Source organism: Xenopus laevis, chromosome 6L (assembly GCF_017654675.1).
Source record: "Xenopus laevis strain J_2021 chromosome 6L, Xenopus_laevis_v10.1, whole genome shotgun sequence".
NCBI classification, from domain to species: Eukaryota; Metazoa; Chordata; class Amphibia; order Anura; family Pipidae; genus Xenopus; species Xenopus laevis.
This window is the reverse complement of record NC_054381.1, coordinates 29,810,856-29,838,818: the sequence shown is the minus strand read 5'-3', so window position 1 is coordinate 29,838,818 and position 27,963 is coordinate 29,810,856. Positions and strand designations below refer to the sequence as shown.

At 38.5% G+C, this 27,963-nt stretch overlaps 1 protein-coding gene across 1 annotated transcript in view; it reads right to left on the bottom strand.

The window, feature by feature from the left end:
• LOC108718825 (probable assembly chaperone of rpl4) overlaps window positions 1-27,963 on the bottom strand; it is a 240,769-nt gene that overhangs the window by 31,324 nt on the left and 181,482 nt on the right. Inside the window, exons 9-10 of the mRNA XM_018267301.2 lie at window positions 17,317-17,370; window positions 9,373-9,477 (exon numbers count right to left, since the gene is read on the bottom strand). Coding sequence (XP_018122790.1) covers window positions 9,373-9,477; window positions 17,317-17,370 — 159 coding nt within the window. The remainder of the gene's footprint in view (window positions 1-9,372; window positions 9,478-17,316; window positions 17,371-27,963) is intronic.

Here is a 27,963-nt window from a genome sequence, read left to right as displayed (position 1 = left end):
CCTCGAGTGGCCAAAATATCACAAAAGTGGCAGTATGAAAACACAGTACAAGGTGTACAAAACATTCACCACTTTATTAATCCATATCGTATTCAGCAATAAAATCTTGACAAGGCATTTGGAAAGGCAGCAACTTTTTTTTTTTTTGGTAATGCATTTTCCTGGGCCCTGGAGATTCAGTCAGTAGTGGTTATGGTTCATTCATATCATTCTCACACTGGATTTTTAACATTTGAAATGACAGTAAAGAAATTGTGATCTTATTCCCTTTAGCATTTTAATGAGAAAAGTACCACATTGGCAGTTACAGTTTATTACCCCTTTACCTTTGCAATACATTTCATGCACACTTGCATTCATTAGGTTTAGAAGGATGTATCATATTCAGTGCAAAACTATGATATCTAATCTATAGACTGGAATTGTACTCCACAACATCTTGAAATGTTTTAATTTGGGCAGTGGCGTAACTATCGGGGGAGCAGGGGGTGCAATTGGGCCAGGGACCCGCACCCATGCAGGGCCCCCCCCCCGCAGTCACGCGCCCACTGCAGCGCTGCACGGCCCGCACCAGGGCCCGCCCCCACCTAGTTCCATCTCTGAATTTGGGATTAGAAATCAATAATTTTGCATCATTGGGCACAGGAGTGCAGTTGGTTTAACGAAGGCAAATTATTTGTTTTATATACAGTATATATATTATGCCCAAAAGTTCAGTTGTGCAAGAATATTTTTTCAGGGGGTTATATATTGAGAGTGCTGGGGCTAACTTGTTTAGTATGTAAATTAACGTGCACCCAATAAGAAAGGTGAGGGCATTTTAGCTTGTTTCGTTTTAAAAAACTTATATTTTGGGGAGGTGGCTCTCTCCTTAAATGCTCGCTCTCCCAACCCCCGCCCAATTGTGTCTTGTGTGGAAAAGATCATGCTAAATAAAGAGAAAAGCAGGTATGGTCTTTCTCCCCCCGAAGATAACACTTTATTTTTTCACTTAGGATAGGACGGACGCTTGGACACTGCCTTGACGGGGCGCGTCAGCATATACCTCCTTTGTGCAAACTTTGTAACTAAAAGTTACAGTTCAGTTGTGCAAGAAAGAGAGAGAGAGAGAGAGAGAGAGAGAGAGAGAGAGAGAGAGAGAGAGAGAGAGAGAGAGTCATTTAAAATAAACAGAAACCAAAAAGGTATCACACTCACACAAGGAACTAGTGCAAATAAGTGATTACTTCTTACAATAAATCACTTATTTGCACTAGTTCCCATAAGAATGCAGTATCTTTTTTGATTTCTTATATACAGGAATGGGACTTGTTATCTAGAATTCTCAGGGCCTGGGATATTCCAGATAATGGATATTTCCATAATTTGTATCTACATACCGTAAGTCTACTAGAAAATCATTTAAACATTAAATAAAGCCAATAGGCTGGTTTTGCTTCCAATAAGGATTAATTATATCTTAGGTTGGATCAAGTACAAGCTACTGTTTTATTATTAGAGAGAAAAAGTAAATCATTTTTAAAAACTATTTTCTGGATAATGGATCCCATACCTGTATATACACATACACCCATATATATATATATATATATATATATATATATATATATATATATATATATATATATATATATATATACATACACGCTTGGTTTCAGAAAGTGATATCGGAGAGGCGGGAGACTGAATTTTCTTGAGGATATTGTCTTCAAGAATATCTGTATGTGCTTTTTGCATCCATTTAACAAATTTCTTTTACTATTTTTATTTGTCCTAAAGTTTGAGTAAAGCTGGCCATGAATTAAAAGGACTGCCTATTTGGCAAAGGCTACCCTTAGGTGAGTACAGAGATGGCATTCATTTTCAAATTTGCCTCATAGGAATCTGGCAGTTTTTTTCTTTTTACTAGATATCAGTCGGACAGGCAATCCTGAGCACTTTATACTTAGGCCAAAAATCAGCTTGCTCTAAAAGTTCTGAGTTTATACCAGCCTATGAATGGCCAGCTTTAGTTAGATAGTTCCATTTTCTGAATTATTTTGTACTTGAAGACACAATAAAATATTGGGTTTTAGTTACACAGTCTGTCTGTATTGTGAGATGTCACGTTTCTTAAAGAAACAAAATGAAAGCAAGCTAACTAGTCTGCATATTTTCCACTGTATGTGCAGAGAAGACTATAGGAGTTAATCCTATAAACATATGCATTGCCATTTCTTTGCCTTGCACTGCATGAGACTGCAAACTCATCTGCCCTTCAATCTAACAAGCTGAAAGTAGTCTGGAAACTCAAATTCTTTGCTGCATTCTGATCTACAGGCTGTGGAGACAAGGGCAAAACCATGTCAAAATAAGAACAAATCGACTCCCAAAATGACATAATGTTAACATATTTTGTTCTGCTCTAGTATAAAATATTCTATTCTTACTTGTGTTTATAGCAAATGATAGAACTACATTTCACTATTTGACATAATGGTGCATTTGAAAGGATTCATAAAAACTGCAACCGTAAGTAGACACTTTGTTAGTATTTCAACATATGGTTCTCTAGACTTGGGGTGTTAAATTATAGAGCTCACCATGGAAAAAAGTCACCCACTTTCTATTAATTGCTATCGGATTTTTAGAATCATGTTTATCAATGGGTGAAAGTTAGAGCGCAACATTTTAGGAACACGCTTCTAAAAATCCCACAGGAATGCATAGAAAGTGCGTGATAAATCTGCCCCTTGCAACTGTTGCGATCCCCCCTTTGGGCAACCCAATATACTGCTTTATAAATAGAATCCAATACTTTCCAGTGGGCTCAAAGGGTCCATTCATTTGAAAGAACACCAGGCATGAATGATCTGGAGAATTAGGTATAGGTATAAGAAGTGTTATCCAGAATGCTCGGGACCTGGGGTTTTCTGGATAAGGGATCTTTCTATTATTTGGATCTCCATAATTTTAGTCTACTAAACAATCATTTAAACTTAAGTAAGCCCAATTGTTTTGCCTTCAATAAGGATCAATTATAGCTTTATTGGGCTCTATAGGTGCTGTTTTATTATTACAGAGAAAAAGGAAATCACTTTAGAAAATGTGAGCTATTTAATTATAATGAAGTCTATAAGAGATGGCCTTCCTGTAATTTGGAGCTTTCTGAATAACGGATCTCATACTTGTGCTAATAGTAACTGAACACATGGACAACAAAAGTAGAGACTTGGTTTTAGGGTTAGTTCACACGAGGAGATTCGAGGAGATTCAGGGAGATTTTGTCGACTGGCGACTAATCGCCTCTTCTTCTGGGCGACAATTTCCCCGAACTACCTCTGCGTGTCTTCCCATCCGCTATAATGAAAAGTCACCTGAGCTAAAGCACACGTGGTGCTGCGTTTTCCGTAGTCGCACGAAGTTGCCTCACGAGGAAACTTTGGGCAACTCCGGAAAACGAAGCGCAGTTCGGGGAGATTGTCGCCCAGGTGACAAAATCTCCCTGAATCTCCTCGTGTGAACTAACCCTTAGCCTGAGAGAACAAATAATGGAAGCTATCATAAATACTGATTGAATAGCTGCTATAGGTATGGGACCTATTATCCAGAATGTTAATAAGGATTAATTATATCTTAGCTTGGATCAAGTACAAGGTACTGTTTTATTATTACAGAGAAAAAGGAAATCATTTTTAAAAATTTGGATTATTTGATTATAATGGAGTCTATGGGAGACGACCTTTCCCTAATGCTGAACTTTCTGGATAACGGGTTTCCGGATAACGGATCCCATACCTGTACTACTCTATAGGCCTTGGCATGTACCTATTCAATATCTGTATTCATTCAAGAACCTATGGTGCAGCATTGCTGAGCATTGCTGAGTGAATGAACCAAACAGGTATAGAACCTCTTGTCCCCAGATCCTAAGCATTCTAAATAATAAATCCCATATCTGTACACTAAAAAGTTCTGTGTAAAAGGCTTGAAAATGTAGGTCAGGCACTGCCAGGAGCATCCAAAGGCAATGACCATGAAAAAAGTTAATTATTCTACAAATTTTATTAGCAATAAATTAAAATCTGAAGGTAAAAAAAAGATAGCTCGCTAAATAGGGAATGTGACATTTTTTATAAGCAGAGCTTAATGTCCACTATATATCCCACTAGCTATCAATGGGTGCCAAAAAGTTAAAATACTATATATTAATTGTGCTCAAAGCTTTTATTTATTTTTTTTGTTAAGATATTTTAGCACAATTATATGGGTGCTATGCAAACGAATATATATTTTCCTATGCTACCAGTCTGCTCAGTGCTTGGAACTGGATAGGAAAGTGGACAAATTAAAGCAGAATACATATCAGAGATTCAACTAGAGAGCAAAGAAGAGATACATTGCTCAGAGGCAACTGTCAGGGGGGATTTTTTTTGATTAACATAGGAGAAGCCTGCAAAGAGCATTCAGCCCTATGAACATGAAGAACACTCATCGTTGAGAGGAAAGATTATCTCTTCCCATCCAGACTTTTTGTCTCATGGCATTAGAGAAGTTGTAACAAAGTGGTACAGGATCCCTTATCCAGAAACTGTTATCCAGAAAGCTCCTAATTATGGAAAGGACATCTTCCATAGACTCCATTCTAAAGGGGTTGTTTACCTTCCAAACACTTTTTTCAGTTCAGTTGTTTTCAGATAGTTCCCCAGAAATAAAGACTTTTTTTCAATCACTTTCCATTATTTATTTTTAACTGTTTTTCCAAAATCTAAGTTTAAAGTTGAATGTTCCTGTCTCTGGCATTTGAATCTGGCAGTTCAGTAATTCAGGTGCAGATATTGAACTGCTACAATTTTGCAACATTTAGTTGATACATTTCTCCGCAGCATCTCTGGAGTATTAGCAACTAGTGATGTGCAGGTCGACCCAATACCCGCGGGACCCACAGTTTCTCCCGCGGGCCTGGCGGGTTCGGGTTGACCTCACAGTGCTCCTCGCGGGTGGCGGTCCACGCCAGCCACCTTCAAATGCCGGCATGCGTCTGCTCACCCCACCCCTTTTGTGACATCATTGTGACGTCATCGGCGGGGCGGCGCAGGTCTATAAAAGGACCCCAGAAGCGGGTGCGGGTGGGTTGTAGCAGGGCGGGTTAGGGTCGGGTGCGGGTCAGGGAAACCCTGACCTGCACATCACTATTAGCAACCATTGTATAAATTCCAACAGCTGCCTTTAATTAAATCCACAGATTCTGATCAGAAGGGGCAAAGATAAGAAATGTATCAACGAAATGTATCAACGAAATGTATCAATTTAGAACAGTTTACAGGGTCGGTGACCCCTCCCCCAGAGCTGCTTTAGAAGGTGAAAAAAGACACTTTACACTTCAATATTAGAAAAACAGTGACACATAGAAAATAAAAAGTAATTATTTCTGGTGATCTATTGGAAAACATCTAGTTGTTTGAAGGTGAACAACCACTTTAAGCAAATAATTCTAATTTTTAAAAATGATTTCCTTTTTCTCTGTAATAATAAAACAGTAACCTGTACTTGATAGTAATTAATCTGCATGAATCCATATTGGTACCAAAACAATCTTGTTGGCTTTCTTTTATGTTTAAATGTTTTTTTTAGCAGACTTAAGGTATGGACATTAAAATTATGGAAAAGTCCCTTATCCGGAAACCCCCAGGTCTCAAGCATTCTGGATCATAGATCCTATACCTGCATGGACATGCTTTGTATTCTGTCAAATAAAGCAAATCTATGTGAACATTGAAACAGCTCAACATATGTAATTTCCCTTCTTTTGAATTCAGTTTAGGCACTTATGAAAAACCCTAAGGCAATATATTGTATTTACTTCATATTGAAATGAGACGTTCTCACACATAGCTACAAGAAATCAGCTGGCTGCATTAGATGAAGTCGCAAATAATGAGAAGTGGATATAAAGGTTCTACCCTAATGCAGTTTTAAATGGTTTACAGAAATTCAAGAAGGCGTCTGCCTCTTCACATCAGAGTACCTGACAGACAACACAAGCAAGTAGAAAGGGAACACATTTTAATCGAAAGATGGAACAATATTTCACAGCTTCAAATGAACTGTAAATCATTTATATGTTAATGAGAGTGAAAATATATTTATAACGTGCTCATATCCCTGGTGCTGCGCTGACAGCTTGTGCCCCCTTTTCAAATCCAGAAGAATTGTGTATATGTTGCTGACGAATATTTAGGCCCTTGGAAAAATGTAGGTTAATATAAGTAAAGCGTGCGTTCGTTTAAATGCTAATAACAGAAAAATATTTTCCTGACCTTCGTCATAAATGGAATGAGAAAAAGAGGCAAGGAAATGTACTGGTTTTCAAGGGACTCTGGCCCCTAACCGTAATAAATCCTTATTTAAATTGAGGCATCACAACTTTCTGACTTAATTTTTCATCTTTTGCAAAAGGGGTCAGTAGATTCAAATTTGTATTAACAGAAAACCACATAAAATTTTCTATTAACATAAATATATTTGTTACTTTATATGGTGTCATGTCTCTCTATACTTTCCAATGGGGGCCACAATATCAGCAGGTAAGCATATGCTGCACAATAGTCTGATTTCCTACATTTATCCAAAATGGATGACCAGACGTTAGGAGGGAGGCTTGGTATGTGGCACTTCCTGTTTGCTCTGTTCACAGTTTTTAAAATAACACAATTAATAATGTATAAATCTAAACTGGAAAACCCCTGGAGTTTAGGAGTATCACTATGAGACAAAGCAGATGTACAGGGGCTGTGTTCACTCAGGCTGAATCAGTCAGTAGAAGTACAGAGTCATTAAAAAAGGGGGGAAGGTAGTTGAGTTTCCTGTCCAGGAAGTAGGGACCAGGAAGTAGACGAGCTTGTACATTTTTCAGAGAGACAAAAGAAACCCTCCTAAAGACTGTGAGTAAAATAATTATATATGTTTTCCTGGATGAAGCTGCCCTAATAGTGGCTGAGGCGATGTTAAAGGGCATGTAAAGTCTAAAATAGAATAAGGCTAGAAATGCTGTATTTTGTATACTAAAAATAAACATGAACTTACTGCACCACAAGCCTAATCAAACAAATGATTTATGCTTTCAAAGTTGGCTACAGGGGATCACCATCTTGTAACTTTGTTAAACATCTTTGCAAGACCAAGCCTGTGCACATGCTCAGTGTGGTCTGGGCTGCTTAGGGATTGTCATAAAAAAAGCTGCTTGAGTTCTGCATGGCTGGGAAGTAAGGCGGGGGCTCCCCCTGCTGTACATAAGTATGATTGTTTCCCTGCTCAGCAGTTAGGGACAGTCAGACAATTCCTATCCACAGCAGTAAATGAAGTGAGAATTTCACTGCATACAGTCAGGTTTCTTATAAAAACGGTACACATTTTTAATTAAAGTATATTGGAGATATCTTTTTCATTAAAGAAAGTAAAATTGGGATTTAATTTTTTTGCCTTTACATGCCCAATGTTCGGAGGTATTCAGGCTGTGAGTGGACCAAAGAATAAACGTTGCTTTTTCTTATTTTTCTGTGTTGTGTAAATTGAAAACTGCCTATTTGTTGAAATCCCTACTGTGAATTAAATACAGTCGAATACCTGCTTTAAGTTCCACTGGGGTGTGACTAGAGGTAATTTACAAATGCCCTCTCAAGGATGAGGATGCTCCAAAATGGATGCAATAGAAAGTCCATATTGATTCAATTAAGTTACCTGCCTCTAAAAATGCTCCTGCACATTAAAATGGGTGCAAACCAGTGATTTGCGGGTCCAGTGTCAGACTGGGATGCCAGGGGCCCACCAGAAAACCTTAGACCGTGGGCCCACCGGCAAACCCTATATTTTGGGCCCACTTTCCTATTCCTTTATTCCTCCTCTCTTCACTAAACTTCTTTATTCTCCTAGTCTTTTATACAGTATCCACTCACTATACTCTATTCTTCCATTACTAAGCCTCCTTTTCCCATAAAGAAATAGGCCAAATGGTTAGAAGCAAGAGGCCCACTGACACATGGGCCCACCTGGAGTTTTCCTGGTATCCTGCTTAGCCAGTCCAACACTGTGTGGTTCGAGAAAACCTCCACCCAAACCTGACCCGCCCAACCGCACCCACCTAACCCCCTCCATTTATAGACTTGCATTGCCCCGCCCCACCAATGATGTCACAAAAGGGTCTGGACAAGGAGCAAGTCTATAAAACAGGAAGCCGAAGTCAGAAGCCAGCAGTCTAAGGTCTGGCAGGGAGAGCAGGCAGAAGAGCTCAAACCAAACCAGCTTGCGACCCGCAAGAGGAGCAGTGTGGTCGGCCCAAACCCGCCCGACCCGCAGGTATTGGGCCAGCCTGTACATCACTAGTGCAAACTGCATCCATCCTGACTGTTTGAATCTATTTGGATGTATCAGTTAAAACTGTGGAGGACGCAACCCTGCACTCGCCTGCAATCACACTGGAATTGTGGGTGAAATAACAGGAGAATTTGCATCCCCTACTTTCTATTTGTTTTAAAAAGGTATTGTCACTTCTGCCATTTGTGAATTGCCACAATATAAAAAGATACTTCATAAACCACCCCATAAATTCTCCAGAATACTAATGCCAGCCTGATTTAAGGGAAAAAGACTATCAGGTTGGTAAATTACATTAATTTACAGTAAATCATCTACAGTCTGTATTTGGGAAAGGTGTAGCCTATCCTTGTGGATTGCTACTTTATGTACCCGGGAATATTTGGGGTATAAAAGCTTGACCAGATGATATACACTATGTACAGTATATACACTATTCAATATAGTGCAATTATTAGTTTTAATGAGCAAGTACGATTTAATAAACTGTGATCTGAGGAATGCCTCTATTCCTTAAAAAAAGTGTTTATATTTACTTTTAATAGCAAACAAAAAAATTGAGTCTGGTTGCTCCCACTTTGCTTAAACACAAGGTAGCAGGGAGGCTCCAGTGGGGTTACAGTATCTACAGATATTTAATGAGCAAAGTAACTTTAACAAATGTCTCTCTTATTCACATAAATATGAGGAAAAGATAAGCGAGACTTTGTTACTGCTTAGTAATCCTTTTTTTGTGTAAAAACATATTTTATATGCAGAAGCCTTATTTCAAATCTTTTTGATCAAAACAAAGTGGAACAAAGGCAGAATCACAAAATAAAACAATAAAAAAAACATTTCTCAGAAAGGCGGCACAAATAAATATCTTTTTGTATCTGCTGCTTTCTAAGTGGTTATTCATTCTTCCCCTGCTGCACATTTCTCATTTAAAAAGCAGAGAACTTCCAGCCCTTATTCTCTGTGACAGTTAAACCACAGGGAATAAAGCAGATCAAGATATGCATAGAGCAGCTGTCTTACCTTTTTGGCTTTTCTTAGATACGTCCTGGCAGAGTCCTTGAACGCTTCATCCTCATCAGGTGCCTTGGCTTGAAGATAGAATACCCATCCCAACAGATACCATACCTACAAGACAAGGCCATTCTTTAGGTCACAATCTTTGTAATTACTGATTATATGTTAAAGCGAAAGAGAGAGATATTTTTACGTTAGTATAGGAAAATGTAGCCTATTCGGAAGTAAGGGTTAAACTAAAATACAACCCTATCAGATTGGGACTACACAACATTCCTTCTTAGTAATCCTGGCATAATACCACTACTGGTATTGGCATTATCCCTTAGGCCAGGGGTCTCGAACTTTTGTAACTGTGAGCAACATTCAAATCTAAAAAGTGTTGTGGAGCAACACAAACATGAAAATATTTCTGGAGGTGCCAAATAAGGGCTGTGATTGGCAGCTACTATGGAGACTGGCAAATACAATGGAGACTGGAAGACTACTGAAATCTCTATTTTTTATCCAACCTTTTTATCCAACCAGACATTGCCTCCAAGCCAGAAATTTGAAAACAAGTGCCTGCTTTGAGCAACATCCAAGGGGGTTCTTGAGCAACATGTTGGGGACCAGTGCCTTAGGTGATTGGGAGGAGCTATAAACTCTAAGAAAGTAATCATTTTCCATAGAGACAGAGAAATGAAAAGTAAGTGGGTCCAAACTGAGAATGGGAACCTATGTAGGACAGCTGAAGGTCTCACCATCTAGCTCAAATTTCATTTTTGCTTTAAATTGACATTGATCTGGGTGGTGTATATCACTAATCCCTGTATGGTACTTAGGCTGTAGTTTTTAAGAGAACCTTGTAGTTAGGGTCACCTAATGTACAAGGCGATTCCAAATGAGAATGCACAACATTCCTTCTCGGTATTCCTAACATTATACCACCACTGGTATTGGCAATTGTGAGGGGCTAAAAACTTTGCTAGAAATAAAGACAGTCATAATTTTCCATAGAGATAAAGAAAAATTTAAAATTAAGTGGGTCCAGAGATGGCTCCACTCAATCTCAACTGAGAATGTGGGGACCCCTGATGCAAAACCACTAGCAAAGAAATAAAGCTTATGTAGGACAGTTGAAGGTCTCATCATGTAGCTAATATTTAATTTTTGCTTTAAATTGGTCATAGTCCTCTGGGTGGTTCAGACTCAAGAGCCTCTCTAATAGGGTTAACAGTCATTCAGGTGAGTCTATGTGCTGATCCCACCAAGGAACCATACCAAGTGATGGCTGAATGCAATGAAAAGTGAATTGCAAGTTCCTGTGGCTTGTAGTGTGAGAGAAACACCATGGACACATGTTATATATTTGCTAGAAAACAGAAAAAGAGTTTGCTGGCAACATCAGAACACGGTCCTGTTTGTCAAAGTAAGGTAACAGTGGGCAAACTTTGAAGTGCTGTTCACAGAGTGTGGAACATCTGTTACACAAACAAATCAAATTTCAAAGCCAAGGTAATTAAAGAAAATGAATACAAAATGCGGTCTCAGAGAGTCTAGGTAAAACCTATTTATCAGCTAATATTGGATTTTACAAAACTCAGACGGAGCTGGGGCCTGCTGTGGATTATTTTAAACTGCATAATTATATTTTTAAAAAGTGTGCTGCACAATAACACTGGGTCAGTGCTCTGCTAATCTCTATAGATAATTACAATGCTCAGCATTAGCGCTCCTTGCCATTTCATTTAACAGCAAATATGACAGTTCTGCTTCGTACGCAGGGTGGTTATAATCAAATCTACAGCCAACCTGTGCCATCTAAATGATTTGTTCTTTGGCACAACTTTTAGCACGAAGCACCTGATCAATTGTATTGTAAGGTTTAATTTTATTTACTACAGAGGGTAAGAGAGCTGGCTGCAGCACAAACAATTCCCTCTCCTTATGGCATTAAATAGTGTTGGTTGTATGTTCTAACCTTACCTACAAACCTGACAGGCAGGTTGTGTTACAGCAGCTGGAAGGTCATCATGCCCTTTATTTGTGAAATTTTGAATAATATTATTGATATTAGTTGCATTTCCCATTAGAGTAAGAATCTTGATAGGTCTGTGTGGGATAATGAATCAGACAGCACTTTACAAGGGGTGGCAAAAACAGGTGTTGATAACTTTTTTGCCCAGGAGAGGTAAGCATGAAGAAGCTGGGAATGGGATGGAAGGTGCCATGCACTCAATAAATGGGCAAAATATATTTTGTTTTTTTTAAGTAACTTGCCTTATTCTGTAGGGCGGTCATACCTGTTATGATGGGTTACTAATTTTAAGATGGTCCATCTGGTAAAACAGACTAGTACACACAGTTACCCAAATCTACAAACAAGTGTTTCCAGCTAACTCTAAAACCTCTAATAACTTAATCTAAAACATCCTTCTGCTACAATTCCTCTTCACAGTTCAAACTCAAAAATGTAACTACCCACACCACGTGGAGGGCTCACAAATTTATAACTAAAACTTAAGAATTAGACTAGAAATATTGCACATTATGCTCTGGGATTCTGTACCAACCCAATGCAACTCCTGCTCTTTAGCGATAAAGATTTGTGTCTCTGAAGTAGCTCCCCATCTTCTTTTCACACTCTGTGCTGCTGTCAGTTACCTGAGCTGACCAGCTCACAATAAACTGTATAGATTTATATGGCAACTCAGAAACCAGAGCAATTTGCATGAGATGCCCTGTATGAGATGCCCACAATGATTTGTGATGGCCAGTGGAATAACTAGGGGACACATGCCCTGGTGCAAAAACTGCAGCCACAACTGCTGCTCCAACGGTAGTTACTCCACTAATTGATGGTCTCTAAGCTTAGCATCTCAACAGCTGCAGAGAGCATGCTCAGAACACTTACACTCCTAACAAAATCTATCATGGTAACCCCAGAATACCTGAACCATTACTGTACTTCATTCTGAAGCTTAAGGACAAAGACACACATAGAGATTCAGGGAAATCAGTCGCCCAGTGGCAAATCGCCTCTTCTTCGGGCGACTAATCCCCCCGAACTGCCATCTAGAATCTAAATCGCTGGCGGAATGGACTGCTTCATTTTCCGAGTTTGGAAAAACGAAATGCTCCGCGTGCCATTCAACTGGTGATTTACATTCTAGCCGCTGGACGGCAGTTCATGGAGTTGCCCGAAGAAGAGGCGATTTGTCGCCGGGCAACTAAATCTCCCCGAATCTCCACGTGTCTCTGCCCTTAGGCTTTTAGGGTTTAGTTCTCCATTTAAGTCGTGAGTACTGCCACACAGAAGCTAATAAGCAATTAGCTCCAAGTTGTAAACTACACCAAGACAAAAGAAAGTAAAATTCTGGTGAGTTACCCCTCAACACTTTAAATCCCTCCCCAGGGGCGTAACTATAGAGGAAGCAGACCCTGCGGCTGCAGGGGGGCCCAGGAGGTATAGGGGCCCCACGAGGCCCTAATTCATATACAATTTCAATAAATATTGGAGAAACAAGTCAACCTCTAAACATTTTGGGGGCCTGAAAAATAATTTGCTGTGGGGCCCAGTAATATCTAGTTACGCCACTGTCCCTCCCCCATGTCAAGATCAAATATATTGTTGCCGCAATTCAACCAAACCTAACTCAATCTCATGAAGCCCCATCTTTTACAATGCAGTAATTGGCAATGTCAATAGAGAGGAGGACATTCCATAGGTATGCAGGAACCGGAGCTGGAATTCTGAGAGGCCTTCTTTAAGTGTAAAATGAAGAGTGGTAGTACTATGCTGGGGATAGTGGCTAATAACTGGTATTCATTCATAAAATATTTTTTATGAACTAGACCCAGGTGCAAGTGCTTAGCTACAGAAGCATTTCATAGTCCCTGCTTTCCACTAAACGTTCACATTTAGTATGACTAAGGACTAGATCACAATGGGTTTAATTGCCAGACATTCCGGCAAGAGCAATGTTATTGCCATTGAATTGAGAGCAGGAGATGGTAGTGATGTAACTGCTGCAGCTATTTTTGTTACAAGTGTCAGTGTTATTCCTAAGAATGTCTAGCCAGACCCCAGACTAACCCTGACAAATACCAAGAGCCTGCCCTTCACCCTGTAGCTTGTCAACTTGAAAGAACAAAGGAAAAAACTTTGCCTGATGAGTGTTTTGCCTTTTACAATGGTTCTCAATAACCTGTGTAAAAAAGCGGATTCATCTATTGACCAGCTTTCACACTACTATTTTGAAAAATAACTGTTATTGATATTTATTGAGTGCATCTGATTATCAGGTGTTGGGAGCAAATTATATTGAATTTATGTTTTGAATACCTTTTATCTACCCTAAATACATGTATAGCACTTACAGAGGGTATAGGTGATTCCAGTGCTGGGAAAGCACATGTGTAAAAGCTACAGTAATGTCTTGTGTGATCACCCTCCTCTCCTACATTAATAAACTGAATTATTCCAGATTCATTATATCTTACTATATAAAGCATTGTACTGTTTCAAGCTGCTTGAGTAGTTAAAGGGCACCAGTCACCCTTAATTTATTTACTCCAACTGGGGTGTGGGCTAATCGAGTCGCACTCTGGTTGGAGGAATCACTAGTTTTTGGAGTTTGGAGGATATTTTTTTGGGGAAAACAATTATATCCCCCAACCAGAATGCAAGCTCTAAATTTCAGGGTGACCGTTGCCATTTAAAGCCTTAATACTTTTGCTCTTAGTAATATCTCCAAAACATATCTGAAGTCTATTTGTTACCTCCCACAGACACTGTATACTGACTCTAAGAATCTGTATTTGTAAAGGTATTAAGGAATGACATCTTGGTCCTTCATACAAAAGCGTCCTGTTGAAAGCATAACTTCTAAACCAGGGTCACCCAGGGACAATTGCATTAATATAGATTTGCTATGGACGGCATCAGCAGTTTCTAGTCCAAGTCCAACAATATTTCTGGAAATATCACTCGCTGCATGTCTGATATGCTACACCAACTAAATAAATGTTTATGGTTCAGTCTCTAGTACTTGGTTTTGTCATCAACAAAACTCCTGACTAAACAGAATACTAAAATCATTCTCCCTAGTGCATAAAAGATAAAGCACCCATAAATGAAAAAGGAGTTATTAAAACATTGTCTGCATATACTGTGGGCTTTTTAAATAAGAGAATGAAAGATGAATCTCTTCCAGTTAACCTACATTACCAGTATAATGCTATCTAGTGACACGGTGCAGTGGTTTATGTAATATCAGCTTGCTCTTTCTTTCATGTCATGTCACGGGGCAAATAGTAGTTGTTGCTCTACTGCATTGCAAAATATGGATATTGGCTTTAGTAATTGTATTGCTGCTTAGAGCAAAAATGCAATGGAACGGATACATTATTGGAGATGAATGTGGGAGCAAGTCTAGTAAATATGTAGCAGTCTGTATGGAGGCATTCAAGACTTTGCCATACAGGTATGGGACCTGTTATCCAGAATGCTCACGACCCAGGGTTTTCCAGATAAGGGATTTTTCTATAACTTAGATCTACATGTCTACTAAAAAAAAATTTAAACATAGATTAAACTCATTAGGATTGTTTTGCTTCCAATAAGGAATAATTATATCTAAGTTGGGATCAAGTAGAAGGTACTGTTTTATTATTACAGAGAAAAAGGTAATTTTTAAAAAAAATTTAATTATTTGATTAAAATAGAGTCCATGGGAGATGGCCTTCCCTTAATTAGGAGCTTTCTGGATAATAGGTTTCTGAATAATGGATCCAATACCTGTATAACTAACAAGCAGTCAGCCATTAAGTATTAGCATTTTGGAGTAATATTGGGGAAGTCTCTCAACCCATGAGCAGCAGATAAAATTCCATTGCTTCTAAGGGTCTGTGCTTTAATTTGTACATTAAATGCCCCTTAAAAAACAATGATATTATTTGTGCCTGCTACAATTTACAAGCCGCGAGCAGGGGCGCTCCACCAATGAGGCGAGTTGAGCTACTCGCCTCAGGCTGCAGCACCCCCCTGGTTCCCAGGGGTGGCAAAAATGCCGCTCCTGGTTACTAAGAGGCGAATTTCCGGTTTTCTAATGCAGAGAACGCAATTGCGCTCTCTGCACTAAGCGACATGGACCGCCCATGCCCTCTCGGCGCTCTAAAGGTGAGTGCTGTGGGGAGGGGCAGGGGCGCAAATACGTAATTACAGATCAAGGGATATCATTATTGTCTAGTTTAAGGGAAATGATGTGGCAAAATGCTGCAGGTATTCTCCCTATAGCATATTGTTTTACCTTATTCCCTATAAAGAAACACTGAAATAAGCTGACAATTATCATCATCATTTATTTATATAGCGCTGTCAAGATACGCAGTGCTTTACTGCAGTTATAGCAAACAGGGAATAAATGGTGGATAACAGACAAGGATTACAGAGTACAATAGGGTTTACAAACTAAAAGGTTAGGGTACAATTGAGACATTAGGATTGTATAAACACTTTGTCATTTTTGATACTGCAATGATTGATTAATTAAGGTACATCGAATAGGCCTCTTTAAACAGATGGGTCTTGAAAGTTTGGAAAGAAGGAGAAAGTCTGACAGCTTGTGGCAGAGAGTTCCAGAGAAAAGCAGAAGCCCGAGAGAAGTCTTGTAGACGAGAATGGGCAGAAGTGACCAGAGGAGAAGTGAGGCGAAGATCAGAAGCAGAGCGTAGGTTTCGTGAAGGAGTGTATTTGGAGATAAGAGATGAAATATAGGGAGGGGTTTCATTATTAAGGGCCTTGAATGTGAGTGTAAGTAATTTGAATTTGATTCTAGAAGAGATTGGGAGCCAGTGAAGGGACATACATATGGGAGCAGCTGATGTTGAGCGGCGAGCTAGATGAATGAGTCTAGCGGCCGCGTTTAGAATAGATTGGAGTTGTGAAAGGTGACTTGTTGGAATACCTGTGAGGAGTAAGTTGCAGTAATCAAGGCGGGAGATGATGAGAGACTGAATCAGTGTTTTAGTTGATTCTGAACTGAGATAGGGTCTTATTCGAGCAATGTTACGCAGTTGAATACGGCAAGATTTTGCAAGTGTTTGAATGTGTGGTGAAAAAGACAGATGAGAGTCTAAGATGACTCCTAGGCAGCGTGCCTGTGTGGTGGAATGAAAGGGGGTGTTGTTTACGGTGAGTGATATCTGAGGGACAGGGGAATATCTTGGAGGAAATATAATGAGTTCTGTTTTAGAAAGTTTCAGGTGGCGCTGTGACATCCAGGAGGAGACAGCAGAGAGACAGTCTGTGACTTGGGAAAGGACAGAATTAGAAAGATCAGGAGTAGACAAGTATAGCTGGGTGTCATCAGCATAAAGGTGATACTGAAGTCTAAATATCAGTATCAAATGGGGCAACAGACATTTAAATAAATCCTAGCAACATTTATTATAAAAAAGAATCTGGTCTGCTTTTTTCATTTTGATCTAGCATTTGCAAGCAACGTTGGGTTGTCAACACATTCATTTAAGGCTGCCTACATGCAAAATGCTGTCGCCAGCAGGGTAGCCCATAGTCAGAGATAGGCCCATCTCCTTCCTATGATCCACTAAAGAAGTGCTTTGTCAGACAGAACCTGAGGGATCTGGCCCGCACAACACTAATGCATTGCAATGTTGCAGTTTAGAGTAATATAACTGCTAAATAGATAGGCTGCCATATAATAAATTCAGTTCTTACATTAGTTTAATAAAAGGGTACATTTGATAGACACACCCTTACTGTCTACTCAGATCTCTCCCAAAACTCAGCAGCCAGAGCACATTGAACATGTTCTGGAAAGCTACAGGGGGCATCTTTATGGCCCTTCGCCGTTATATGTAAATGGTGCCTTTGGATTGGTTAAGAGGCCCAAAACAAAAGGTTCTGCATTTGTAGCCTAGACTTTTCTAAGACGTTAGTGTTACCTGGACAACTTCATCGTCCTCTTCTAGGAGGGCTTCAAGGACCTCGGATGCAAGCTGAAAAATAAAGCCACAATCAGAAGTCAATTAGTAGTTTAAAGAAAGGTATAAGATGTTAAACAATAAATAAAGAGAAGTGTTGTGCGAACATGCCAAAGCAGGAAATTAACCAATTCCTCTGTAGAATACAGACAATCTCAGGTAAGGAAAGTCTTAATCTTATAATTATTTCTATTATTTGCACACAGTTTGGCCCAATTAATGCTTGTTCCTGTGGATGAAAAACTTTCCCACAGCCTGATGTTATCATCCCCATACTTCACAGAAGGTAAAGGCCAGTAATAACATATGACATATAAGGTCAAGCACAACATATAAAACAAGATTTTAAAGAGGGGCTCAAAAAAAAAAACGGAATTCCCCATAACCAAAGCATATTTGTAGTCTGCAAAATTGCATGAAAGAGACCCATTTGAGAAGTGGGAGGAGAATTTGCATTCATATTGCACAAAGTTGGGCTTTTTGGCTAACTTGACATTGTCAGGCTCAATTCCAGAAGCACAAAGAATTGGGCCATATAGTAAGCACTGTGAAAGGGGGCAAAGGTGCATTGTGGGCAAAAACATTGTGACTTGCCCCAGTTTTTTGCACTTTGCACCTTGTTCTCGTTCTTAAATAAGCCCCTACAAAGACAATTAAAGGAATTAATTTAATTAAAAGATGCTCTAATTTTTTCTTTAGGGATGTAACAAATCCAGAATCCATCTCGAAAGATTTAACCTTGTTCAGCAGCATCAGATCCAGATGAATATCCGAACCTTAATTTGCATATGCAAATTGGGTTAACAAATTTTAACTTCCTTGTTTGTATGATGAAAAGTCATGTGATTTTAAGGATTGGATTCGGATTGGCCAGGAACTTTGATTCGGCGAATCCTGCTGAAAAAGGCCAAATAGTACATCTCTAATTTTCTTTTTTCTTTTTTTTATTTTGTGTCAAAAAAGGAAAAGCTTTCTGCGTTTCTTCATTTGCATTAACCTTATACTTTCTGCTTGCCTGCCAGTCATATGAGTTGTTTTCTTCTGGAAGCCGGAATGAGAGCAAGAAGGTACCTGACAGTAGAGCTGCCAACTCCATATCTATTTCTACAGAAAGCTTCAGAATACTCCTAAACAGACCAGGTTTGTAGTTTAAAACAGTCACAATGTCAGATATCCTTTTTTTTTTTATAATTATTACTTACATTTTTTCCTTTTTATTAATTTTCAAGTTACAAAGTTGAAGAGAAAGAAAAAAAGAAAAAAAAATACATAAATTCCTGTACACATTAAGAAGGAACATTACATCCTATAAGATTAAAATTCATCAATTTATATAATTCCTCCTTCCCTACTGTAGTTTTGTTAAGGGACATATATCCGTATTGTTATAGAAACCCAATACCAATATTATTTTATAAAGCAAGTGCCCGTGAGACTACCGGTATATGAAATAGGTGCCCGTACATTATTGAGGATAAATACCCGTGTTATTGTGGGGATTAAGTGTACTTGTTGTTTTGTAGGGCTTGTATCAATATTGTTCTTATTTTAATTTAAATTTTTATTTTAAGGGTCGCGTGTCCATGCTCTTATTAAGTGGGGGAAAAAAAAGGGGGTGAGTGCCAATGTTCCTATAGAAACAAGTGCCAGTGCTATTACGGGAACCAAGTGCCTGTGTTATACTACGGGCCAGTGCCCGTGTTATTTTTAAGAACAAATATCGGTTATATTTAAAAACAAGTGATTGTGTTATATTAGAAAAACAGTGTCAGTGATCTTATAGAGACCTAATACCCATGTTATTTTAAAGGACAAGTGTAAATGTTATTTTGGGAATTAGTGCCAGTGCTTGGACTTAAAACCTAAAAAAAATATTGTATTCCTTTACAGATCTCCGTGGCTTCTAAAAAGTCAACATATGTTCATTGCCTGCAGGAAGAAAGAGAAGAAACAAAGAAAGAAAAAAGGTAAAGTTAGAAAAGAAGATTAAGGGGAAGGATTTGTTATCTTTGGTTTGATGTAAGAGTTTATGTTTTGCCACATTCCTTCTTGTAGTTACATTGGCCTTAGTTAATATTCCATTTAGTTATTTAAGTTTAAGTTTACTGGTGAGACTGTTCGTTCTGTTTCCAGATTTCCCATCTCAAATGTGTGGTGTCTATTTTCTTCCTAAAGTTGTTTGTAATTGCCATTTTCTCATAGGCGAGGTTTGAGTCTGTAACACTTTTAAGTCCTCCATTGTTGGTATTTCCGTTGTCTTCCACATTCTGGGTATCAATAGTATAGCTGACGTTCAGATGTCCTATATGTCAGATATCCTATATTTACTTAGAAGTTTGGGCAAGATTAGGAAGGAAAAGTTGAAAGGAAAGTTAAGGAAAGTTGAAATCAAAGGAATTAGCAGAAATTCAGGTACAGGCATGGGACCTGTTATCCAGAATGCTCTGGACATGGAGTTTTCCGGATAAGGGATATTTACGTAATTTGGATCTGCATACCTTAAGTCTTCTTAAAAATAATTTAACCAATAAATAAACCTAATAGAATTGTTTTCCTCCAATGAGGATTAATTATATCTTAGTTAGGATCAAGTAAAAGGGACTAGTTTATTATTACAGAGAAAAAGGAAATCATTTATAAAAAAAAAAATTAAAATATTTTGATAAAATTGAGGCTATGGGAGATGGCCTTCCTGTGATTTGGAGCTTTCTGGATAACAGGTTTCTAAATAACAGATTCCATACCCAGGTCTGGACTGAGAATCAAAATACGCCCTGGCATTTCAGGTATCCAGAGGCCCCCAACAGGCCACACAGAGGCCCACACAGCCCCCACCAGCCCACTAAACAGTGAGTGTTTATGGCATCTTACAGTAGCCCCTCTGGCATTTGCCAGAACCCACAGATTGCCAGTCCGGGCCTGTCCATACCTGTACTAAAGTAATAATAGATGCATACTGTAAAGGAAAGGACCACCAGTTTTAACCGTTGTCAATGATAGCTGTGATTTTAAACATTTCCATTTAAGATTAGTCACACTCAATTGTCTTCATATAAAGTAGCAACAAAACCTTATTATCATCAGAAAATTGTATTGGCTGGAAAACTGTACTGTTCCTATTCCCACTTTGTTGCTTTTTCCCCCTCCTCTACAGGGTGCCATTATTAGGCCATACAACATGAATAAAGAAGCTGGAGAATGAGTGTGTACAATAAGCATACGTGGGCTACCAAGCAGCTATTATGTGCACTCAATGGAGCATGGTTCCAGTCTCTAACCTATAAACTGAGTGACAAATCTTTTCAGTTTGATTCCTATCCAAACTGCTGTATGATCCCAAGTGTACACCAACAGCCGTTACGGTTTTTGCTAAAATGTCTAGGTTTACCTCCAAAACTGGTTGTTAAAAGTAAAAATGTAATACAGAATGAAATTTAAGTTAGGTTGCCACCTTTATCTGAAGGTCTGAACTAATAAGTTAAGGGGACAAGCCAGATGATGTGTGTCCCATATCAGAATTTTATCTGAGTTTCAGAATTGTGAAACTTGTTTTGAATAGGACAGCCTGGATAAAAACAGGACCGTTTTGGTCAAAACAGATGACAACTCAAATACTATATTTTGTTAATAGTACTCTCACTCATTTTCACACTTTTTTGGGTAAAGTCTCCAACATTTGGCTAGGCCCACCTTAGCTAAAATATTATCATGAAAACTGCTATACAGGTGTGGGAACCGATATCCAAAAACTCTATCCAGAAAGCTCAGAATTACGGGAAGGTCATCTCCCATAGACCGCATTTTAATAAAATAATTCAAAATTTTAAAATGTATTCTTTTTCTCTGTAGTAATAAAACAGTAACTTGTACTTGATTCAAATTAAGATATAATTAATCCTTATCGGAGGCAAAACCAGCCTATTTGGTTAATTTAATATTTAAATAATTTTTAGTATACATAAATTATGGAGATTCCGATTGTGGAAAGACCACCTTATCAAGAAAGCCCCAAGTCTCAGTCTCACACCTGTATCAGCCATTGAACAAATAAATGCTATAACCCTAGATGCAACATCAACTGCCCCACTTCACAATCCCCAGTGTGAATGACAGACGAGGCCCCCATTGATATACATTTTCCATTAAGTTGCTATAACAAGAGTCAGTGTGAACGAAAAGACTGAGAAAGATAAAATTCATAGGTACAAGACATAATCTTATCTTGTGCTTTTATTCGCAAGTGGGAAATTAAAACACACAAATGTTATGGCTGGGAGTTGCTTAGGTATATATACAAGCAAGCTATAAAGCTGCCACTGTGCAAAATGGAATAAAGCTATGATGAATTATATCCATATTCAGTTTTAATACCAATATATAAATTAACAATGGCAGTATGCAAACATTAATTGCTTCTTTTGAAGACTATTCCCCAAGCCATCATTAATTTATGTGAACTATGAACAGCTAAGCTTTACTGTATAAAGTCATTTCAGAGATGAGCTATTACTAATGTGAGCACTATGCATTTCAAACACAATATGTCATTTACGTTCACAAATCAAGAAGGAATTATTTTCTGCCTATATTCCAGCCTAAACTGTTGTACCATCATCCCTGCTGGTTTTATTAAAGAAAAGTATGCAACTTTCAGAACAGTCCGATGAAGATTCTAGTTAAAAAATGAAAATTGCATTTTGAGGATTATTTTTGCATTTATTTTATATTTCTTTTTATTGAATTACATGTTTTTTGTGTACGGATGATGAACATAACACTATACAGGTCGGGCATCTATTATCAGAAAATCTTCATATCGTAAGTCTAGTAGAAAATCATTTAAACATGAAATAAACCCAATAGGCTGGTTTTGCTTCAAATAAGAATAATTTATAGTTTAGTTGGGATCAAGTACAAGCTACTGGTTTATTATTATTATTATAAAGAAAGGAAATAAAAAAACTAGGATTATTTGGATAAATTTGAGTCTATAGTGCAAATTTACTAAAGGGCGCAGGCACATTGACAATTTACTAACAGGTGTAGAGGATAGTGATGGGCGAATTTGCGCCATTTTGCTTCGCCGAAAAATTCACGAATTTCCCGCGAAATGGAGAAAAATTTGCTAAACAGTGCTGGCGTCTCGTTTTTGACGCCGGCGTCAGTTTTTTGTCGCTGGCGTCCGTTTTTTTACGTCGGAGTCCATTTTTTACATTTATTCGCCAGCGCCAAATCGTGCAAATTCGCCGCAAATTCGCGCCTGGCGAATAAATTCGCCCATCACTAGTAGAGGACAATTCGTTAGCGAAAGAGACCATCGTTAGCAAAGTTGTGCGCCCTATCGCCATGCAAATTTTCATTCAGGTGAACAATCCTTACTCTGCAAATTCACTAAACTGCGCATTTTACAGAACTTTACCTCTTTTGCCAGTTTCCTTCGCCACCTTCAACCTGGTGAACTGATAAGATGAAGCTACATCCTCCTCAATTTTATGTCAGTGACATCATATCCTGTATGCTGAAAAGTTTTAAAATATTAAAAAACAATTGTGTTTTTTCATATTTTAAAGCGGGATTGTCTTTAAAAGTTGTAACTATTACAAATTTAGCTTAAACCATTTTTTAACCATTTGAGGGGCATGTCCCATTTGCTTTAGGGTGGGCTCATGTCTAAAAGCATTAGAAGATCTCTTTTGTCTGTATTTTGCTTCCTTGATCAATTTTACTCATAAGTGGCCACTTCAAGCATTTGCCCCAACATCTCTAATAAAGTGATATATATGAGCTATTCAAATTGACCTAAGCGTATGAGTACTAATGAAGTTTCGCTAGGCAGAAATGAACGTTGCAAAAGTTCATATGAAATGCTCACACTGACGAATTAACGTTTGAGAGACGCAACTTCACATTTTAGTGAATTAGCGTAGTGGCCACGAATTTGCGCCTGGTGAAGTGGCGCATAGTGTGGCAAACCTTTGCAGGTGAAAATTCGCCCCTATGGGAGACAGCTTTAGCGCAATTTGGTGCTTTCTGGGTTTCAGAACAACGGATCCTATAACTGTATACGAGAAAGGTTTTCTTTTCTAGACAGCAACTGAAAGGAGAATATGTACAGTATAAGGGGTTATTCATGACATGCCTCAGCATCTGATTCTTTTGGTTGCATTTGCACGGCCTCTATTGACGGAAAGGTCTGTGGGAGCCCTGAACCTCCTGCCTGGTTCTGAGAGGGTGATAGCATCAGGAATGCACTGCTTCAATAGGCATTGTAGCTCTTGATTCAGAACAGAGCAGCTTGTACCTTGCGGGGGGGGGGGGCTGCGGGCCTGAAGCTGCACTTGTGGTGGGGAGGTGCAAATTAGTTAACCTCCCCCTAGTGACTATTATCTCTTACGTGAGAACTTGGGCTGAAAGCTGCACCTCCCCAGGGTACTTTGTTGGAGCACTAAATCAAAAGTTCTTCTAGCTCAGGAATCCCTGTATGGCCCTAGGCCAGGTGCACATGAGAAGAAGATCATATTTTGCTTCAAAGTTTGGCTTTTCACTCTTATTTACATAGAGCACATTAGCTATGATGAATCCCTGGTAGACAGAAGAAGATGAAGAATTGGAACTTGCACATGAGTACTCCAGGCCGGTGCAGTTTTCAGCAAGTAGGAGCACTGGACAGGAACAGGCCTCGGGTAAGAGATTATAATAACTGGGGTGTGCCTAACTTTGATGCCACAAATACCCTCAAAATATGAACCAACAGCTAAGTCTTAGTGCAATTTATGGTACTAGGAAATCTCCCTGTGATGGCAACAGACCCATAATGGTATTCTGGAAAGTCTGGCAAATGCCAGGGGTTCCCAACTGTAGATTTGCTGACAACGGTATAATTCAGCCTTCCACTGCAGTAGTACAAGTGGGGTTACTGCTAACAGGGAAAGTTAATTCAAAACCAGTGGTCACAGTGTTTAAATGACAGGATACTTTATAAAATAGAGTATACTTTATAATCTGCTTTCATTTAAAAAATGCAGTCTTTATATTTGTTTTAAGGAAATGCAGAACCATGATACACATATTAATGCTGTTTAGTGAACAAGAAATATCATTTTTGTATATGTTAGTGACACTGTAGAAATGTTTTCCGTAGACATCGTTAGAATTCACTTACTGTTTTAGATACATTTTGTATTTTAATATTTTATAAGTGTTCCGGATTTTACAGAACTTCATGTTTTTTATTGACAGAACTACTAACATTTCAAACAGAAATGTAAACACCCAGGAGCAAAATTATCTCAGTACAATAATCGCAACCACATACGGGCTAAGGAGCACCGTTCTGTGTATTTCCAGCTGTTATTGACTGAAAGCTCCTAGGACACACTCCCTGCTGCAAACTTTTAAGCTCCATCTAACACACCCAGGGCTCTCCAGCTGTTGCAGAGATCTTCCCCAGCTCATAAAGCTGTCAAAATTCCTGCATGGACTGTGCCAATGATTTTGAAAAATGCAATATGATTTTGGAGTATAAGCTCCTAATTCAGCAGGTCGGTCATCATAACAGCTAGGCAAGATCAATCTTATCACCTGGTGTTAAACTAGAACCAAGCCAAAGCCAACAGTTCCCACATAACCACATTTATGCCAACACCACTTCAACAACTGCAGTCCAATATAACTTCTTGGATAACCCTACACAATACCTGGTATAAAAGGAACCCTCTGTAACATACATAAAGTCTACTTACTAACTTAAACATTAGAATATATAGAAAAGTAGCCTCCAGCTGGACTGTAGTGTTGTATTAATTAAGCATCACATTTGCAAACTCTATACGTATTGATTGCAACCAATAATGCTGAAAACATTATCTAGCCTGTAGATAGAGAGGCCCCTCATACAATGATATATACACAATATAGTATACTCCAATTACATAGGTAACATCGTCCTGTGTTCAACCAGCCAGCAAGTGGCAATGTGCAAAATCAAATGGAAGATGGTGATCACTCATTAGTTTAAAATATACAGAATGTATGGGATCCGTTATCCAGAAACCGATAATCCAGAAAGCTCAGAATAATGCAAATTTTTTAAAATTATTTCCTTTTTTTCTATAACACCCACTAACCATCAGAGCTAAGAGGGAACATATGGTACACTGATGGGGTATGCTATTTTCAAAGGCTAATTTTAAGGGGGAATTATTCTAAATTATCCAAAAGCTCCGAATTACTGAAAGGCCGTCTCTCATAGACTCCATTTCATCCAAAAAATACAAATTTTTAAAACTGATCCAAACTAAGATATAATTAATCCTTATTGGAAGCAAAACCAGCCTATTGGGTTTATTTAATGTTTGATTTTCTAGTAGACGTAAGGTATGAAGATCCAAATTAGTGAAAGATCTGTTATCTAGAAAACCCCAGGCTTCAAGCATTTTGGATAACAGGTCCCATACCTGTACTTATATTATAGGGCCAAAAATTACACAAAAATGCTAATGGGGGTTGTTCACGTTTGAGCCAACTTTTAGTATGATATAGAGAGTGACATTCTGAGACATTTTACACTTGATTTCGGTTTTTTATTATTTTGTGGCTTTTTATTCTGCAGCTCTCCAGTTTGCAATTTCAGCAATCTGGTTGCTAGGGTCCAAAGTATGATAGCAAACATGCACTGATTTGAATAAGAGACTGGAATATGAATAGGAGAAGCCTGAATAGAAAGATGAGTAATAAAAAGCAACAATAACAATAATATTTGTAGCCTTACAGAGCATTTGTTTTTAGATGGGGTCAGTGAAAGCTGGGAAGAGTCAGAAGATGAAGAAGGCAAATAATTAAAATACAATAGAAAATAAATAATGAAGGCCAACTCAAAAGTTGCTTAGAATTAGCCATTCCATAACATACTAAAAATTAACTTAAAGGTGAACCACCCTTTAAGCTCCACCACATAGTCTTCAGTAATTTCACATTTTTGGGCATCACTTCTAGTAACCCTATTATATTTCTTTGAAAGTGCATTTACTATCCCTTAACACAGTTAAATGAAACTCTACTTTGAAACATTAATTTGTAGGGATGCACTGAATCCACTATTTTGGATTCGGCTGAACCCCGGAATCCTTTGCGAAAGTCACACGATTTCCCTCCCCATCCCTAATTTGCATATGCAAATAAGGATTCGAGTTTTGGTTTGGCCGGGCAGAAGGATTCGTCCGAATCCAAACCCTGCTGAAAAGGGCCAAATCCTGCCCGAATCCTGAATTCGGTGCATCCATATTAATTTGTTTCTCCTGGTTAGTTTATCCCTATAAAGAAGTATAATAGCATCATGCTGTGGGGACTGGGCATCAGGTTTAAATAGAAGAAAGAATGGTGCCAAACACGGAAATTATGTGAAAACAAAAGTTTGAGTGAATGGTGAATGTTCCAACAAACCAGTCAAAGCTGATGATAATTCATTGAGAACTATGGCAGTAACTAAAAGCTGAAGGCTACAAAATATTTAAATATAGGGATTACAATTGTAGAGATGTGAAAATTTAGACACCCTTACACATTACTGACAGGCACATCCCTAGTAATATGGACACCTCAGTGGGTCCTTATGGGGACCTTGTGCTTATGTAACCCCTGTAGTTCTCACAGTGTACACCAGATGGCACTGTGCCAGAGTATAAAAGGTTTAGGAACCATGAGGTCTGGGTCCATTGCTTTAGCCCAACCAAGCAGGCTGGAAAGGAATGGGTAGTGTCGACCCTAGGCGCCTTGGCCCTAGTATTAGACAGCTATACTCAATTATAGATCACTCTAGGAGTGATAGAGAGGCTAGATAGTTGAGCAGCTAAAGGCTCCACCGAGGAGATTAGTGGGATTAAGATCCCAGGGTATCAATGACCCAGAAAGGGACTAAAGTGTTGAGATTAGGGATGGTAGGTTTCCCCTAAGAGCAACCAAAGAGATTCTGACTATTGGGCGATACCCACACAAGCTGCCAATTTATTCTCTGCTGTGTATTCCCTAGCCTGTAGGGATTCAGCCTATACGTGCTGTGAGTATATGTTACCTTTATGCTGCTGTGTTATTCTATGCTCCATTGTGGATCAATGTGCTGGATGATCTATGTGCTATTGTTTAATAAATACAGTTCTATGTTCAACCGTTAAAGAACTACTGGTGCCCGTCATTGTGCTATTGCGCCTAGTTACAGTTACACTACACCCTGCCTCCACCCCGCTGCGAGGGCTTGCCCCTGAGAAAGAGAGCTCATCTGTGGTATCAGCCCACAAAGGAAAGTAGCTATAACTGCTAAATACAAAGCAGTTTACTAAAGCGCTACACAATATAAACGTGTATTTTTTATTACAATATCACTGTTGTCTCCTAACAATATGCAATTGTAACGGTGCATCTATTTTGATGAAATGTTATGTCTTGCATTTCCATTCAGAGAAAGACTACGATTAATAATAATTTTTAAAAAAAAATTGTTTTCGATTACCGTGGTTTGAAATAAAAATATCACAGAGAAGAATGTTTCAGTGCATGAATTATAGTTCAATAAAATGAAATAAAAAATTGGTCAAGGTTTATTCTGTTGCAAAT